The sequence below is a fragment of the Peromyscus californicus genome, unplaced genomic scaffold, assembly GCF_007827085.1.
Source record: "Peromyscus californicus insignis strain IS unplaced genomic scaffold, ASM782708v3 Scaffold_16__1_contigs__length_79575227, whole genome shotgun sequence".
NCBI classification, from domain to species: Eukaryota; Metazoa; Chordata; class Mammalia; order Rodentia; family Cricetidae; genus Peromyscus; species Peromyscus californicus.
The window spans coordinates 78,792,331-78,809,493 of NW_026294458.1; the positions used below are offsets into that span (position 1 = coordinate 78,792,331).

The window sequence follows — 17,163 nt, forward strand, 5'->3', positions numbered from 1 at the left end:
GTCTTTGAAGTTGGGGTATGTTTCTTGTATGCAGCCTAAGGATGGATCCTGTTTTCATATCCATTCTGTTAGCCAGTGTCTTTCTATAGGTGAATTGAGTCCATTGATATTAAGGGATATTAATGACCAGTGATTGTTAATTTCTGTTATCTTTTGGTGGTAGTGTGTGTGTATTTCCCTTCTTAGGGATTTACTAATGTGGGGTTATCTATTGCCTGTGTTTTTGTGGGTGCATCTGACTTCCTTAGGTTGGAGTTTTCCTTCTAGTGCTTTCTGTAGGGCTGGATTTGTGAATAGGTATTGTTTAAATCTTGTGCACTCTGTGTATGGTGATTGAAAGTTTTCCTGGGTATAGTAGTCTGGGCTGGCATCTGTAGTCTCTTAGTCTCTGTATTACATCTGTCCAGAATCTTCTGGCTTTCAGAGTCTCCATTGAGAAGTTGAGTGTTATTCTGATGGGTCTGCCTTTATAAGTCACTTGGCTATAGGTATAATTAAAAAGGCAATTTCATGTAGTTTATCTAGTAATTAAAAGAGGTTTATTTCAGGGGTAACTTACAGCAAATAAGGGGTGGATTACAAGATCCAGGGGAGATGAGGTACAGTCCAGCTTAGTTCTCTGGGGAACTCTGACTTGGTCTGCAAATCTAGCCTCCAGGACCAAGAGGAACTAAAAGAGAGAACATGTATGCATCTCAGGTCTTAAGGGGTCCCTCTTGGCCACACCCCAGGGGCAGGTCATAGGTAGGTGTGGCAGTTACTTGCTGCCACACTAGGGGCAGTGTTTCAAGGTCAAAGCTGGAACAGCTACCAACTACACTTGGCTTTTTTCCTTTGCTGCTCTTAATATTCATTCTTTATTCTGTATGTTTAGTGGGGTGAGGGGACTTTTTTGGGGGAGTCTAATCTATTTGGTGTTCTATACGCTTCTTGTATCTTCATAGGTATTTCCTTCTTTAAGTTGGGAAAGTTTTCTGTAGACAAATTTCCAAATGGTCTTTTTAAATAAAAAACATGGAGCCAAATATAGGGGTGAAAGCCTTAGGGTGATCAGGGAAATAGGAAAAGCCACCAGCCAACCTTACCTCACCAACTCTGAAGTTTACAAATGCGAGTTACTTCTTGTCTGCCCATGCCTTTATTGCCTTGGTATTCTGCCCTCTCATTGGCTATCTTAGCCCAGCTACCTCACTTCCTTTTTCTACACAGCTCTGTCAGTTAACATCTGTCTGTACAGACCTCTAGGTCTCTATGGTTGGTACTGAGATTGAAGGCATGTGTCACCATGTTTGGCTCTGTTCCCTAGTGTGGCCTTGAACACACAGAGATCCTGCCTGCTAAGAGATTAAGGACATGTGCTGCCTGACTTCTTGTTTACTTAAAATGACTGGCCTTTCCCCCCTGATCTCCAGGAAAGCTTTATTTATTAACATACAAATGAAATATCACCACATTTCAGCACAAATAAAGTATCACCACAATTTTCTTCTATGATTTTGTGAATAAGTTTTCTGTGTCTCTGAGTTGGTATTCTTCTCCCTCTTCTATCCCTATTATTTTTAGATTTGGTCTTTTCATGGTTTCCCTGATTTCCTAGATGTTTTATGTTATGACTTTTTTGGCTTTAGTGTTTTCTTTGACTGATGAATCTAATTCCTCTATTGTACCCTCCATTGCAGAGATTCTTTCTTACATCTCTTGTATTCTGTTGGTTGTGCTTGAACCTGTAGTTCTTGTTCATTTACACAGATTTTCTATTTCCAGCATTCCCTCAGTTTGTGTCTTCTTCATTGTTTCTATTTCAATTATCAGGTGTTGAACTATTTTCTTCACCTGTTTAATTTCTTTTTCTTGATTTTCTTGGCTTTCTTTAAGTGATTTATTGATTTCTTCCAACTTTTTGTTTGTCTTTTCCTCAATTTCTTTAAGGGAATCTTTCAGTTCCTCTTTAAAGGCCTCTATCATCTTCATAAAGTTATTTTTAAGGTCGCTTTCTTCTGCCTCTTCTACATTGTGATGATAAGGTCTTACTGTTGTAGAATCACTAGGTTCTGGTGGTGCCATATTGCCCTTTATGTTGTTGTATTTATTTTTGCATTGGCATCTACCCATTTCTTCCTCCAATAAGTACAAGAGGTGTCTGTGTCTGAGGGAAGTGCTCTTGGTCCAATCTGTGCTTGCTGTGTCTGTTTCTCAGGGGGCCACTTTTGATCCAATCAGAACTGGTGGATTCTGTGTCTTAGGAAGTACTGAGGTCACAGTGGTGGATGGTTTTGGCATAGGGAGTGAGCCTTGTAGATTGCAGCATCCGAAGGGGGTGTTGGTAGGGAAGCCTACCTGCAGGAGTCCTCCCTGATGGCCTGCACCTGGCACAGTGATGGATAGGGTGGAGAACACATGTTGTGCACCAGGACCTAGGTCCTAGAGGACTCTGTGGGTGGGAGAATAGTCACTCACATCTTGGTCCAATCAGAGTTGGCAGATTCTGTCAAGTCTATTATTTTTTAATAGATTCAGAAGCTGTTTAGTCTTTACTTCCTGCTTACTCTGGTAGAATTTATCCTTCTCAGATCTCTGATGGTTTTGACAACTAGGCTAATGATAGTTTTGCCAGTTTAACAGTAGCAAGCAAAGCTTCATTTGCCTCCTCAGTTCTCTTCATGTGTAAAAATCAGGACTCACTTTCCTAGAGCTACTACTAGGTCTAGACACAGTTTACCTTGTTACCGGACTCAGAAAAGAGATAAACTCACAAAACAGATTTCAAAGTAACTTTTTACTATTCCTTTATTAAAAGATCTCACTTTACAATAACTGCTCCCAGTAATCAACCACCTGTATCTCGTGGTTAATGGTGAAACAGGAAAAAGGTATAAAGTTTATGTAAGTTCTGAGAATGTGAAAGCTTAAGTTTTGATAAGAAAGTGACTTAAGGTGTGTAAATGCAAGGTATAAGGAAGTGAGTTAAGGTATATAAAAATGAAAAATGGAGGCTAGAAAGATGACACAGTAGTTAAGAGCACTGACTGCTCTTCTAGAGGACCTGGGTTCAATTCCCAGCACCCACAAAGCAGATCACACCTGTCTGTAACTCCAAGATCTCACACCCTCACACTGACGTACATGCAGCAAAAACACCAATGCAGAAACATTTTAAATTTTTTGGTTTTTTGAGACAGGGTTTCTCTGTATAGCTTTGTGCCTTTCCTGAGACTCACTCTATACCCCAGGCTGGCCTCGAACTCACAGAGATCCACCTGGCTCTGCCTCCCAAGTGCTGGGATTAAAGGCGTGTGCCACCACCGCCCGTCCATATTTACTTAATTTTTTAAAAAATGAATATGCTTCAGAATTGTTCCCTTGCTATGCTGTTGTTATACAGAGGCGTCTAAAGTGTAGAGATTTAAATTAACAATGGAGTTTTGATAAGCTATTAATCTAGCTCTGGTAAAGCACTGCTACTATCATAGTCACAAGCTCAAGATTTTAAATTTCCTTTGCTTGTCTTCTAAGTATAGACTTAAAAGTGCTTCTCAGTGTGCTAAAAATGTCTATGTAATCTAAATATTTCCAGTCTTCCAGAAAGAGGGAAGAGATCCAGCTTTCACCATATTCATACTGTATTCATACTGAAAATCAAGATCAAGGGACTAGTTCTGCCCCATCTAGGTTCTCGTCCACCTAGTTCTTTCCCATCTTAGCTCCTTTCCCATCTCATCCTTTTTCAACTTGTTCTTCCTCATCTTGTTCTTTCCCACCTAGCTCTTCCTCATCTTCCATCTCATTCTTCTAGTTCTCTCTTCTCCTCCTGCAATCTAGTCTTCTCAAGTCTCTGAGGTTTACAGTTATATACCCACGCAATAGCAATGCTCTGGCTAAGGCAAAGTCACCAGGCTTGAATTCCCTCAGGGTCAAAAGGAGGGCCAATAAGATCCATACAAAAGAACAGGAATTGTCAACCATCACCTGCAACTCAAAAGGGAAGTGACTAATGGGAAAATGAAACATCTGGGGGTTAAGTTTAGCTAAAATCTAAGCAAAGGGGATTTTATGTGTGCAAACTATATTTTTAGAAGTGGTTAAGTAAAGTGTTAGGAGTCTATCAGTGACAAGTGAAAATGAAATTGTCTTATTTTCCTTTGGTTCCTTATCTGTCCAGCTATCTCAGCCGCCACCTGTTTCCTGCCAGGGCAGGGGAGTGCACTCAGGGGCTAGGCAACCTGTGTACAGCTAGGTGCACCTGTTAATTGTTAAAGGGTGATCTGGAACTAGAGATAATATTCATAAAGGAAAATTTCGCACTTAATTAGCACATCGATCATGCCTGGGCAATAGTCAGTGTAAATCTTTACCTTCTCTGACAGATGGTCTGTTCTTAAAAAGTCTGGAGCATTTCGCAGCTAAGATACTTTGGTCCAGAGATGGTTCTGGCTGGATGTTGCTAATGACATTAGTTACATAGAAGCTTGAAATTTAGTTCTGGTGGCATTACTGCTGTCAGCACAGAAGGTTATCAAAATATTCCATTTTAGAGGGCAAATTGTGCCCAATGCATGATCAAACACACTGTTCCCCCCAAAAAAGGATTCGAATGGAAGAGCCACAATAGCATGCAAGAAATTTCATTGCAGGAAAGTGGCTAATATCCAAGAGTTAACATCACCAAGATGCCTTGAGTCTTGGCTTTACCTCTGGAAGGTTCTTGGCTTCTTCCAGGTATTTTCTTTTTCCATATTCATATAAAGTCCTACTTCATATTTTTTGTGGTTCCCAGCACCCTTACCATTTATTTATTATCAAAAAAGGCTGGGATGTTAGGTATCAAACCTGGGAGAAATGGCTACCTGAAGTACCCATTAACATATAAAATTGGACACTGGGCATGAGGTGTTCCCAGCATCCCTCAGTCTCTACCTATTAGAGTGCCCTCCTCGTTGGCATACCCTGCCCCAACCCTGAACTGTCCAGCCCAAGTATTAGGCTGGGCTACCCTTCTCCCAGCTCCTCTGGCTCCTCTATAACTCAGCCATTTTGTCTCTGCCAGTCTTTTGGCCAGTCTCTTGGTCCAGGCCACCCCTTTTGGTCATCAGCTCTTCTCCCATCCCCCCTTTCCTCACATGGCTCAGGATGTGTTCATCCTGGACTCTCACAGATATCCCTGTCTTTGCCTATGCTCTCCCTTTTATCTGTAATAAACTCTCTTCTCCTCTATACCTAGAAACAGTGACATCCTACCTTTATTATCTATTTTTTTTTTATTCAAGGCGAAGATTGTACTTCTGTTTCAGAAGGAAAAGGAGGACACCTCTGCAGTGACAGGTCTCAGCTCACACTAGAAATGCTGCTCTGGTGAGTCCAGCAGTGACCAGCTCTGTGGGCCACAAAGAGCTACAGCACAATGCTTCCACTTTGCAGGGTAGGTTGGCAGCTGGTCAAAGCATCTGAAAATTATAGCAGAGATTTCCCCTCTTGCTGGTGTCTTAGTTACTTTTCTATTGCTGTGATAAAACACCATGGCTGGTCCATGGTTATACACATCGTTAATCTCAGTACTCAGGAGGAAAAGTCACTGGATCTCTGTGAGTTTGAGGCCAGCCTGGAATAGAGAGCAAGTTCCAGGACAACCAGGTCTACACAAAGAAACCCTGTCTCAAACAAAACAAAAAGTACCGTGACCAAGGCAACTTGAGGAAGGAAGGGTTTTATGGGATTATGGTTCCAGAAGGATAAGAGTCCAGCATGGAAGGTGGAGGCAGAAGGTACTAGAACAACAAGCAGGCTGAATCTCACACCTTGGACTAAAAGCAGAAAGCAGAGAGAGTGAACTAGACATGACATGAGTCATTAAACTCTCAAAGCCTGCACCAGTGACATATTTCCTTTAGCAATATCACTCCTCATAAAATACCCAAACTGGGGACCAGGTGTTCAAATGTCCAAGACTATGGGGGCATCTCATCCAAACCACCACAGCAATCAGCTGCTCACCTGCTCTCTCCAGCAATGTGTTTGGTAACTGGAAACGATGACCAGAGAGCAGGACACGGTGGGCACCACACCTTCCCTTCCTGTCAGGAAGCTGGAAATGAGCTTTGGCTAAGGACTGTCTTCTGGTCTCCAAGTCCTCTTGCCCCCAATGCCTTTGCTCCCGGCCTCCTCTAATGTAAACCCAGAGCACACTTGCATCTATGCCTGTCTGCTGGGTCCTCAGAAACGTTTCTTCAGTCCAAACACCCTGCATGAAACACAGCCACCTCTGGGAAGAGGTGACATACACGAAGAGAAAACACACAGGCCTAGTCCAGGAAGCAGGCCCAGGAGCAGAGGGACTTCTCCTGAGGCAAGGGCAGAGTCTAAGCTGTGGAGATCTGGGTTTGCTCTGTAATCCTTTCAGGCCTGGGCACCAGCAAAACAGTGTGGAGGCTCCTGCAGCATGGCAGTCAGAGTGCAGGGGGACCTAGCCTTAGGCAGGTCCTTGTTCTATGGCCACCCACCATTCCAGTCCAGCTCAGTTCTTTCTCCTGTGTCCAGGCTTCCTGTTCCTTGCCACATACCCTTCCCAGGCCTCCTCCTGCCAGCACTGCCCACTGACCCCACAGCTGCCCCTCCTCTAGGCATTGTCTCCTCCCTGAGGCACCTCCCACTCACCCAGATTCCCTCCAGCTTTCTCCTGGACCTAGCTTTGTATCTGTTTCTCTGCACAGACTGAATTAATTTTCTAAGACCCAGAGAAATGAAACTGAAACTAAATCTGAGCTGACAGAGAAATGGAACAGGGAGGGGGGAGGAGGAGGGAGCAGGAAAAAGAGAGACTGGAGGTAGTGAGAGGGAGGGAATAGGAAGGAAGGGAGCAAAACAAAGCTGAGTACAGGGTGACATCATCTGAGGTCACTGAATCTGCTGTCCCCATCACTATGCATTCTAGAGCCACAGAATCACTGTACATCAGGAACTGCTTGATCCTGCCTACAAGCCCTACCAGCATGGACTAGGTGCTAGCCACAGACCCTGCTCTCAGCCTGGAAACAGAGGTCAAGACCCTGTGACAGGGCTCTGCTCCTTAGGGAACACAAAGGGAGCCTGGTGTCTGTCTTGCCAGTTCCCAGGACAGGCAGCTCAGGGAAAGGGCTGCAGCATCCAGTCCCTAGGTTCTGAGGAGGAAAGGCACTTACTTCCCTGAGCTGGGTGAGGTTCTCTGCAGAGCAGGGCTCTGCTTTGAATACAGGTAAAAGGTGCAGGAACACTCAGGTAGTGTCCCCTTTCTCCATGAAGACCAGCAATTGTCACCCTCACCAGTCCTGCAGGAGTAGTGTGCTCAGCCCTTAGGACCTGCTGTCAGAAGTCGCCCAGAGGATCTGGCAGGGTTCCTAGTGATTGCTAATATGTTTTATCTCTGCCTCTTTCTGATGTAGCTGCAATGGCCTAGGGAAAAGGTGCCTTACAGTAATGGGCTGGTCCTGAGGGAAAGCAGGCAGCCATCCAAGCTGGTATCCATATAGCAGGTCTTGGTTGAGCACAAAATATGCAATTTCCAGAACTTAGGACCTGGCCAAAGGCCCCTGAGTGTGAGTTTCATTTCTGAGTTCATTTTGTGTGTGGAGGGGGTGGGTTGGGCAGTAAGCTCTGGCAATTTTTCTCTAAGTTTCGATTCTCCCTTGGAAGGGGAGGAGCCAGCACTGTTTAAAGAGGTCTGAGCCCTGGAAACTGCTCACTGTATTGCTGAGGAGTGAATCAGCGTGGTGAGTACAGCACAGGATTCTGTGCAGGGCTAGGGATGATTCTGGGGGACATTGTAGATGACTTCTTGGTGCTTTTAAAATAAGAGGATCAGTGACAGCACAGGCAGGGATACTAGGCTAGACACCGTGGGTCCCACCCAGCTGCTGATTTCAGGAGACAGTCTGAAACATCCTCACAAATCCCAATATGTCTGTCTGGAGGTAGCAGGAGAGTGTGGGGTCTCAGGGATATCTGGAGTTTTGGGCTAAGGAATAGAAGAGAGGTTTCAGATCCCCTGCTGCATGGCCAGGAACCCATGGGAAAGCAGATAGAGGTCTCTTTTTAGGGGTGGGAGGATGCCTTAAGAAATGCAGGCAGGAGGCTCCTTTGGGGACCCTGCTGGAAGGGCTGACAGAGGATCTGTGTAGAGAAATGTACATACCAAGGGTCTACCCAGTCCCCAGACAGATGTCCTGGGTGGTCTGAAGACCTACCTCTGCTCAGAGTGCAGGGTGTCCCACAGACCTTCCATTTCAAAGGTTCATTTGCAGGGGGGACATGGAGGGCATGAACCTGGGAGAAGAAAGGGCTCTTGAGTCTCTCAACAGGCACTGTAACACCCTGACAGGCCTGGGAAGGCTTCCACTCCTGGACAGGCAGGATAGCGGGTGGTTAGGGGTTCTCACAGTGAAAGGGCTGAATCCTATTCCCATGCTGCTCTTGTTTCCAACTGGGCTCAGGATGCTTTTCTATCAGGACAGAAACCCAGGGGAACCCTGCCATTAGGATCTTTGTCCATAATAAATGGTATATGACACATGAGGGCCATTGGCAAATGCCCACTGCCTACTATAGAGTGAAAGTGTAGCCAACCACCCCAAGGACAGCACAAATGGGCACAGGTATGCCTGGATAGGAATGCTTAGAGCCTACCACACCTGGTTACTTGTGTGAACCTGACCCTGAACTTCCAGTGAGGCAGGAGTCTGCATGAAATGGGGTGGAGCTGTCCTGATGGTCTCTGTGCAATGGGATCTGTAGTGTGAAAGAGTTAGGATGTGAGGAGACAGGAAGCAGGGTATCCTGTAGCTCCCCTGCAAATTAGGGTAGATCTAGTGCTGGGAGCAGCTTGTGCTTGACTGGACCAAGATCTAGATGGGTAGATGCACTCACCTCAGGTTGACAGTGCAGCTGGCTGCCCATGGCACTGAATGAACAGAGGAGGGTGTGATCCTTGAGGTTGCTCTGTTCCTGAAATCCACCAAGTCTCAAAGGTGATTCAGGAGAATTGTACATGCTTGTGATTTGCAGACAGAACATAGGGCTTATATACCAGAAAAGGAACAGACTCCCTTATCCTTTTTTGACTGGTCACTAGGAGTCTTTGGTAATGGGGCACAAGCCTGGGGACCAGTGATATCCCTTGATTGTGCAGTGAGACTACCCAAGAAAGCCATGAACCAATAGATGAGGGTCAATCTGAGAGTAAAGGGTATTCACTATGGAGCCTGGGACCCCTTGTAATATGAGGTCTTTCCAAAGCAGGGGAAGGAGAGCTGTGTCTGAAGAATGTTCTAGATTAACAGCTTCCCTGAGTGCATTTAGAATTACTCCCCTTTCACGATCCCCGTCCACATCAGAAATAAACACCTGCCTCTATAAGGTGAGATGATAGGGTGATGTTGATGGGAAGTATAGACCCCTGAGGTGGGTAGGGAAGGAATGGAGGTTGTAATACTGTTGTCTCTGATATGTGTCAATCTTAGCTAAAGTCTAGAAAATTGGTTTTAAAACCTTTCTAATTTATAATCCCCATTTCCAACAGAATACCCAACAGGAAGCAGAAATCAAATATGGTCCTCAGTACAGAAGAAATCGGAAGCTCTACTTTCTTAGCCTCATCCAGTGACCCATTGACCAATGGAGAGTCTAACCTAGGAGAGAAAAACCAGGTATGACCCATGTCCATCTGAGGGCTGCTGCTTTATGTCACATCCCCTGCAGATGGTGGCTTCCTTGACCTTCCTGGGGCAGGATGTTGATACGGGTCTACTGTTCACTTTGCTTGGGCCAAGTTGAGACCAATGACCCTCCTTGGTCCTTCATGGAATGCCATCTTGTTCTGGGAGAGATGGTATCATTAATGTCTGGCAGGGCCCTGGGAGGTTGGTGCTGTCCCCTGCCCATACCACGGCTCAGTCCTCAGCTACACTGTCAGGACTCACTGACACTATCTCCTGGGAGAAGCCACTTGGGATTTGTTTTCATAGAGCTGTAATCCAGTGTTGCTGGCAAACAAATGTACTCTCTGGAAGTAGGCCTGTCAGCCTGGTCTCAGCCTGACCCAGTCAGCTGTCTGAGGGGTCTTCCCCCCTTCAGCAGTGGTTTTCCATCTCCAAAGTGGGATCTTCAGCATGGCTGTTGAGAGAAGTCAGAGCAGCTCTTTCTGGTACATAGAACTGTGTTCTACTCCCTGTTTGAGACATTGGGCCACCTGGCTGCCTGTTTCAGGCTCTCTCCATTGTCTAAGTAAAGCTCAACACTTTAAATATAGTATTAACAACAGTGTCAAAGGTCACAGGCAATGAGAAGGACCACTGTCTCTCTGTCTCCCTAAATCTCTCTATTTCCTTCTTGAAGGGATATAACCCTCAGATTGAGAGGCAAAAAGAACTCAACCCAATGCACTAGTCAGTTCTCCATTGCTGTGACCAAGTTCCAAAAAGAATCAGCTTAGAAGGAGGAAAGGTTATCTGGCTCACAGCTTGAGAAATTACATCCCATTCCCACTATGTGCCATTGTTTTAGGCCTGTGATGCATAGCATGATGGAACAAAGCTGATGTCCAATGTCTGGGGAAAAGTAGAGGTAGAGGAAGGACCAGGGTCCAAGTTCATTTCAAGGTCATGCTGCCAATGATCTGTACCCTCCCAGAGGTCCCCAACTCTTCCAATCCCACCAATTTCCAAGAACATCTGGGGACCACACCTTCACCAGGAGGTCTTTGGAGCATGTATCAGAACTAAATTTATATACTCTCACACTCACATGCTTTAGGAGCAACTGGCCTTTTCTCTCCAGGTGACAGGCTATCTATGGTCTCTCAGGACAATTTCTAGGCAGATAGGGACTGAGTTTCTGATTTTAGTGTTTTCAGGCCCACAGTAGCAGCACATCCTCCTCTGTACCCTCAGTTATGAGAAGAGACCTAGGGCTGGAGGCATGCAATTAAACAGGTGTGCTCTGTTGGAGGAGCAGGTGAGACTCTTGCACCTCCTGGGAGTATTGTTAGCAACAAAGCCCCAGATGACCTGGTGTTAGATGTTGTATTCCACTAATGCCCTGTTCCATTCTGTGAGATACACACCCTCTCAGCTACAACTTTATCACTATCTCAGGACAAGAGCCTTCCACCCTCCCACTTTGTAGTTCGATTTTAGAGCCATTTTGCCTGTTGAAGCAGAATTGATGCCATTTATATTTAATATTCTGCTTTTAGAGGAAAACACCTCTTGCTATTTGTTCTTTGCCGGGAGCCATCCCTGGCATTGGAAAGGTCCCTGCAGAGGAGGTCAAGAATTGTCAGGGGAAGGAATGAGCCAGGCATGATGGTTGGGTGAATCTTGCAGCCTGACTGACTAGCAGCCAGAGTGCTTCTTTATTTATACAGAATTTTGTAAACAAGGTTACATTCATGATGTTCCAAAACATAGATCTGTTGTTCAAAATCAAATTGGTCTTATAATAAAAAAAACCTTGAGCCAGATATTGGAGTGAAAGCTGAAAGATCAGAGAAGGAGAGCAAGCCACAGCCACATCTTACCTCTAGGACTCCTTAGCCTGAAAAAGCCTCTAGTTCCCGTCTCTTCACCCTTTATATATCTTTATCTGCCCAGCCATCACCTCCTGGAATTAAAGGTGTGTGTGGTCCAGGGTAACCTTGAACTCAGAGATCCAGATGAATCTCTGCGTCCTGAGTGCTAAGATTAAAGGTGTGTGCCACCACTGCCTAACCTCTATGTCTAATCTAGTGACTGGCTCTGTCCTCTGATCCTCAGGCAAGCTTTATTAAGGTATACGATATATCGCCACATTTCCCCCTTTTTTGTCTGAAATAGTCAAAGAACGTTATAACTAATGTAGGAAAAACTATATACAATGAGTACAGTAAGTATATGCAATGTATACAATCAAGAATTACATGAACAATGTCTAGTCCATTAATATTTGACAAATTCAGAGAAAATGCTCTGTCAACTATCCTATTTTGGTGGGTCCAAAATGTTGTACCTAATTTGCTTTCTATCCTAACTTGTATTACCAACTGCAAACTATCTTTTGATGTCTTTCAACTTATGCACTTTACACCTCTTTAGTGAGTTTCTTTTCTGAATTTGTTAACAAGGAAAAGTATAACTATAAACTGTAACTATAACTATCTAATCTTCAACTCCCTCAGAGACCCAAGAAGGAAATAATATTAACTGAGTAAGCAGAAAGTGCAAACAAGTGACTTCCAAAAATGTGAGAAATGACAGAAACAGCTGGTAAATAGTCATCCAAGGTTTCTCTGCAAAGTTGGGGCATCATCTTCAGCCTATAAGCCTAGCATGAGTGCCAGACTCATCTGTGAAGCAGAATTTTCTGAAGGGCCTTCCTACCTTGTTGTAACAAGGTTCAGCAGTCCTTTCTTTTGTGTCATCCTTGTCCATTTTGGACAGCATACTATCAGCAGTTGAGGCAAGGGCATTTTCTTACCAGTAGCTAACTTTTGCCACAAAGAAAGTAAACTCCATAAGGAGTTTCTTCAAGGCCCACCATCTTCTATGAAGTAGATTGGTGCTGCCAGGAGCAGACATGTCTTGTTGTCATAAAAAAAGAATCTATGTTATTAAAACATCTTAAAGGCCATATTCTGTAGATCTCTGTTTGACCCTGAAAACATACCTTATATGATTACAAGTTTCATTGTAATAACTAATTACTAACCTGTATTTCTTTATTGCCCTAAATAGTTGGTAATAACTTTCAAGGACTAGAAAATTGCATTACATTGGTAAATGAGCTGTACAGGTACAATACCTTAAACAAGAGTAGGAATGTATGTACACTATGTTCTAACAAAAATAATCTCAAATTTGTATCAATATACAAAATTTGTATCTAATATATAAAAATCCAATCCAATGTAAAATATTTAAAACTAGCAGTTGCTTTTTAAAAGTAGATTCAAAAATCTTCCTTTTTATCTTATCATATCCATATTCTCTTTTTTTATTTTCAGAGTAGATTCAATAATCTACCTTTTATCTTATTATATCTATATTATCTTTTTTCTTTTCAGAGTATCAATAATCTACCCTTTCATCCCATCATTTCTATATTTTTTAGAGCAGATTCAATAATCTACATTTTTTCCCTATCATTTCTATATAATACATTTCTATATTATATCTCCCTTTCTTCTTTTAGAAAGAGTTTGACTATGAATAATAACAATTTTTAACCAACCCCTAAACAAAGACAAATATCCATAATCCATTTTTTTGGGAATGTGAGCATAGTTTTCTAGGCTACTTCCTGCTGATTGGGGTGTTGGTAGTCTTATGAGGACACAAAGAAAATTTAGGATTATGGTCAAGTCCTGACTGGAGTAGTCTGTGAGGCTGTATCATCTCACTTAGCCATCTCAATATTGTCCTGAGCAGTTTGTAGTCCACACTGATCTTTGGGTGGTGTTTGTCAGTGTAATAGCCATGTGAAATCATTGTTGTGGGGTCCCATCATCTTTTTGAAGACTAATCAGTTCATACACAGCCTGGAGACTTGACAGTTCCTGTAAGGTTACTGGATAGATTAAGGGTGACTGTTTGAGAGCTTTAGGCTCTTTGTCTGTAACCATTTAATGCAATGCTGACATTGGTTCACCTTTAAATTCTTCTGTCTGGGTCTGAATATCTCTATGATCTGTTTTAACAAGTTTTTCTAAAACTTTTATCTTGGCACTCATATAACCAACTTTTTTAATGACAAAACAGAAATGATCAAACAAGTAAGATTTATAATTGACATTACATCTATCCCATCAACATTAATTATCCTCTCATTTAATTGTTCCATTTTCAGTCCTTCAATAGTATTATCAAACAGAGACCAAACACCGTCCATTGTGAAACTGTTTCCCATTTTTTAATGTGTGTGTGGGGGATCTTTCTTTTAACTAATTCCTCCATTTAAGAAATCTCAATTGATTCACCAAATCTGCTGACAATGAGATTCAGATTACAGTGTGGCAGCAGCCCAAGGAAGGGTTCCAGAGAAAGCCAAAACCCACCAGAAGGGGAAAGAAGCAAAAGATCCAGCCATCTGCCTGGGGGAAGTATGAGAAAGTGGCTAACTCCTGTAGTTTTTGTAGCCAAAACAAAAAACCTATGGAGTTTGCTGCAGAGAGGCTGAATCAAAACATAGCCAGCTGGGTAGGGACTCTGGCCCATGTGGGGTGGAGACTCTGGCCATGTGCAGCTTGGGCCTGAGCTGGGGACTGCAAGGCCACAGGAAAGTGGCTTTTTTGTAAGTTCATGCCCCACAAGTTGGATACTAGATGTTGTCTGAATACTAAACGGCCTTATAATAAAAAACCCTGAGCCAGATATCACGGTGAAAGCAGAAAGATCAGAGCAGCAGAGCAAGCCACAGCCACATCTTACCTCTAGGACTCCTCAGCCTGAAAAAGCCTCTAGTTCCTGTCTCCTCACACCTTATATACTTTCTCTGCCCAGGCATCACTTCCTGATGTAAAAACATGTGTGGTCCAGGGTGGCCTTGAACTCACAGAGATCCAAATGAATCTCTGCCTCCTGAGTTCTAGGATTAAAGGTGTATGCCACCACTGCCTGACCTCTATGTCTAATCTAGTGGCTGACTCTGTCCTCTAATCCTCAGGCAAGCTTTATTAGGGTATACAATAGATCACCACATAGATCATATCACTTTTGTTTTTGGACATGTGTTTCACTTCCTTTTGTCCATTATTAGTCATCATTAATAAACCTTGACAGAGTAGAGTTATTATTTTCAATCATTTTCCCTCAAGTTTTGATATCATCAGTAAATAGAGTTATCATTTTTACTCATAAATACCATAAACAAACTTTTAATAATCCAGAGGCATAGGAGAGCCTGTTCTCAGGCTTGTAGCTTTGGTTGCTTCAAGGACATTAGACCAAAACAAAATCTTCAAGCCACCTCAGGCTTTTTGCCATTATTAACTCTTAGTGGTCAGAAAGCTAAGGAAAAAGCCTCACTCTAAAGCTGCTGCAGTTGTTATTCAAATTCTGGCATAATACAATGTTTATATTTTATATCTTAATAGAATTTGTCTTTATGTCTAATCCTGTCATTCTGTTGTTCTTTGGTCATATGACATCAGAGTGGCTCTGCATATGCTAACTTTTCTAAGAAAGGGAGGTCTTGACACCTCATACTTTTATCATCTTTCCACTCTACACTTTGCTCATCAATATGTCTCTGTGTATGACAGAGTTGTATGCCATGTAATTGTCTGAGTGTATAGTGGGAAGAGGCTTGTAATCTGAACTGTGGCCAACTCCTCTAGTCCACTGAATCTTGTTGACCTTTTTAAGTTTACTTTGGTTTGAGTATCTTGTTCCTGTGTAAGTACAGGGATAGATGTTTCAAAAATGTCTTATAGCCTCATAAAGAGACCTCTGGCTTCTTTATGTGTCACAACCTCCAAAGCATAAGGAAGACCTTCAAATTAATAAGGATATCTCCCTAAAGGAGCAGGTTGTGGGAGGGATAGTATGGTCAGGACTGTCCTGGGGAAGCTTAAAAGCAGCATTCCTGAGAGAAGACGTAAATGATTAGAAATTTTCCATCAATCCATTATCCCCAAATGTACAAATATTAAAGTCCCTCATGTATGAAACTGGTGGAGGTGAAAACCAAAGGTGGCATGGCAGCCATCATGCAGCTCTATTTTGCTGGATTTTTGTCAAGCAGCTATGCTGGCCTTATGACTTCTGCCATTCCATTCAGATATGATTGTACCAGGTCTTTATGTGAAGCATTTGTTCTTCCTCCCCCTTTTCCTTATATTCTTCCACATTTAGGATTAAACATCTGTATTTTAGCAGTGTATATAATATACTCTTCTGGCTGTTTCACTTTGTTAGTGTCTGTAGTGCTCACCCTTAATAAACGCAATAAGTCTATCCATGAGGGACAGAATAACAACTTCCTATGTGGTGTAAGAACCTTTCTCTGCTATTGGCCTCCATCCTGTCTGTCATGGTCTTCCTACCCATTAACCAGAAACCCCACAATGCATTGCCCCTGTTTGTGCTCAGGTATCACTTAAGGATGGTGAAGTCATAAGAAATCTGTACCCGTCACCACTTGTGTTGTCAGAACCATGATATGGATTTAGGATTCCTCTCCTCTCACTTTCCTTCTGTGCTCAGAACGCCTTTTACAATTCTTGCAGTGTGGATGTGCTGGGGATAATTTGTTCAGTTTTCTGTCTGGAAAGTCTGTATTTTGCCATAATTTTTGTGTCTCTGTTTATAATAATCATCTTCTGATTTTCATGAGAACAGCACCGGGGAATTTCAGAGTAGGACACAGGTTATCTGACTCCTAAACTGTCACATTTCAACCAGGGTAAGCTTAACTAACTCTCCAAGTCTTAGTTTTCCACTTAAATTATGATTATCTAGTGATAATACAGCACTTGTATAATTTTTTTTTACTGTAAGGATGGGAAAGATATGGGCAAAATGCTCAGTGACCTATCCAACACTTACCACTAAGCCAGACTCTCATCTTCCTTTCTAATGGAGCTGTAATTTAATTGACACTTCTTAAAAGCATAAATAAATAAATAAATCTCATAGTTTCTTGCAGCTTGGGAGGTAAAGGCCACATTGCTGGCCAAAGATATACTAATTTCCAGGCATCCAGTGCTCACTGCCAGTTCTCCATGGTGATGTAGCTTCCAACTTGCCTTCATTTCAAAAAGATATTTTTCCTGGGTATAGAAATCTAGGTTCATAGCATTTTTGTCAACAATATAAACATTTTTCATAGTGGAGATATAAACAAGTTGTCAAGATGTTTTGTCAAGTGCCACCCCACTGTCTGCATACTTCCATTCTTTCTGATAAGCTGTCAAGCTTCTGTTTGTCCCTCTGTGTGTAAGGTGTCATATTCTGACTACTTCTAATGCCTCCTGTTTATAACTAGTTTTGAATCATTTTGGCCTTGGTATTGGCATAAAAACAGACATGTGGACCAATGGAATCAAATTAAAGACCCTGATATTAATCCACACACCTATGAACACCTATGACAATCAATGGACCTTAATGTTGTTTCTTTTGTGTATCCTGCACCTGAAGTTTGTTGACTGTCATCAACCTTTGG

At 42.8% G+C, this 17,163-nt stretch overlaps 2 protein-coding genes across 3 annotated transcripts in view; one reads left to right on the forward strand and one right to left on the reverse strand.

The window, feature by feature from the left end:
* The window catches only part of Fam3b (FAM3 metabolism regulating signaling molecule B), a 70,723-nt gene extending 64,182 nt beyond the window's left edge, over window positions 1–6,541 (reverse strand). Inside the window, exon 1 of the mRNA XM_052741339.1 lies at window positions 5,989–6,541. Coding sequence (XP_052597299.1) covers window positions 5,989–6,241 — 253 coding nt within the window. The 5' untranslated portion in view covers window positions 6,242–6,541. The remainder of the gene's footprint in view (window positions 1–5,988) is intronic.
* An 892-nt stretch (window positions 6,542–7,433) lies between these two features.
* The window catches only part of LOC128112301 (interferon-induced GTP-binding protein Mx2), a 29,997-nt gene continuing 20,267 nt past the window's right edge, over window positions 7,434–17,163 (forward strand). Inside the window, exons 1-3 of one of the 2 annotated variants that reach the window (XM_052741340.1) lie at window positions 7,434–7,565; window positions 7,663–7,739; window positions 9,545–9,671. In XM_052741340.1, coding sequence (XP_052597300.1) covers window positions 9,573–9,671 — 99 coding nt within the window. In that variant the 5' untranslated portion in view covers window positions 7,434–7,565; window positions 7,663–7,739; window positions 9,545–9,572. Of the gene's footprint in view, window positions 7,566–7,662; window positions 7,740–9,362; window positions 9,383–9,544; window positions 9,672–17,163 lie in introns of those variants that run through there. The other variant, XM_052741341.1, reaches the window with a different exon arrangement.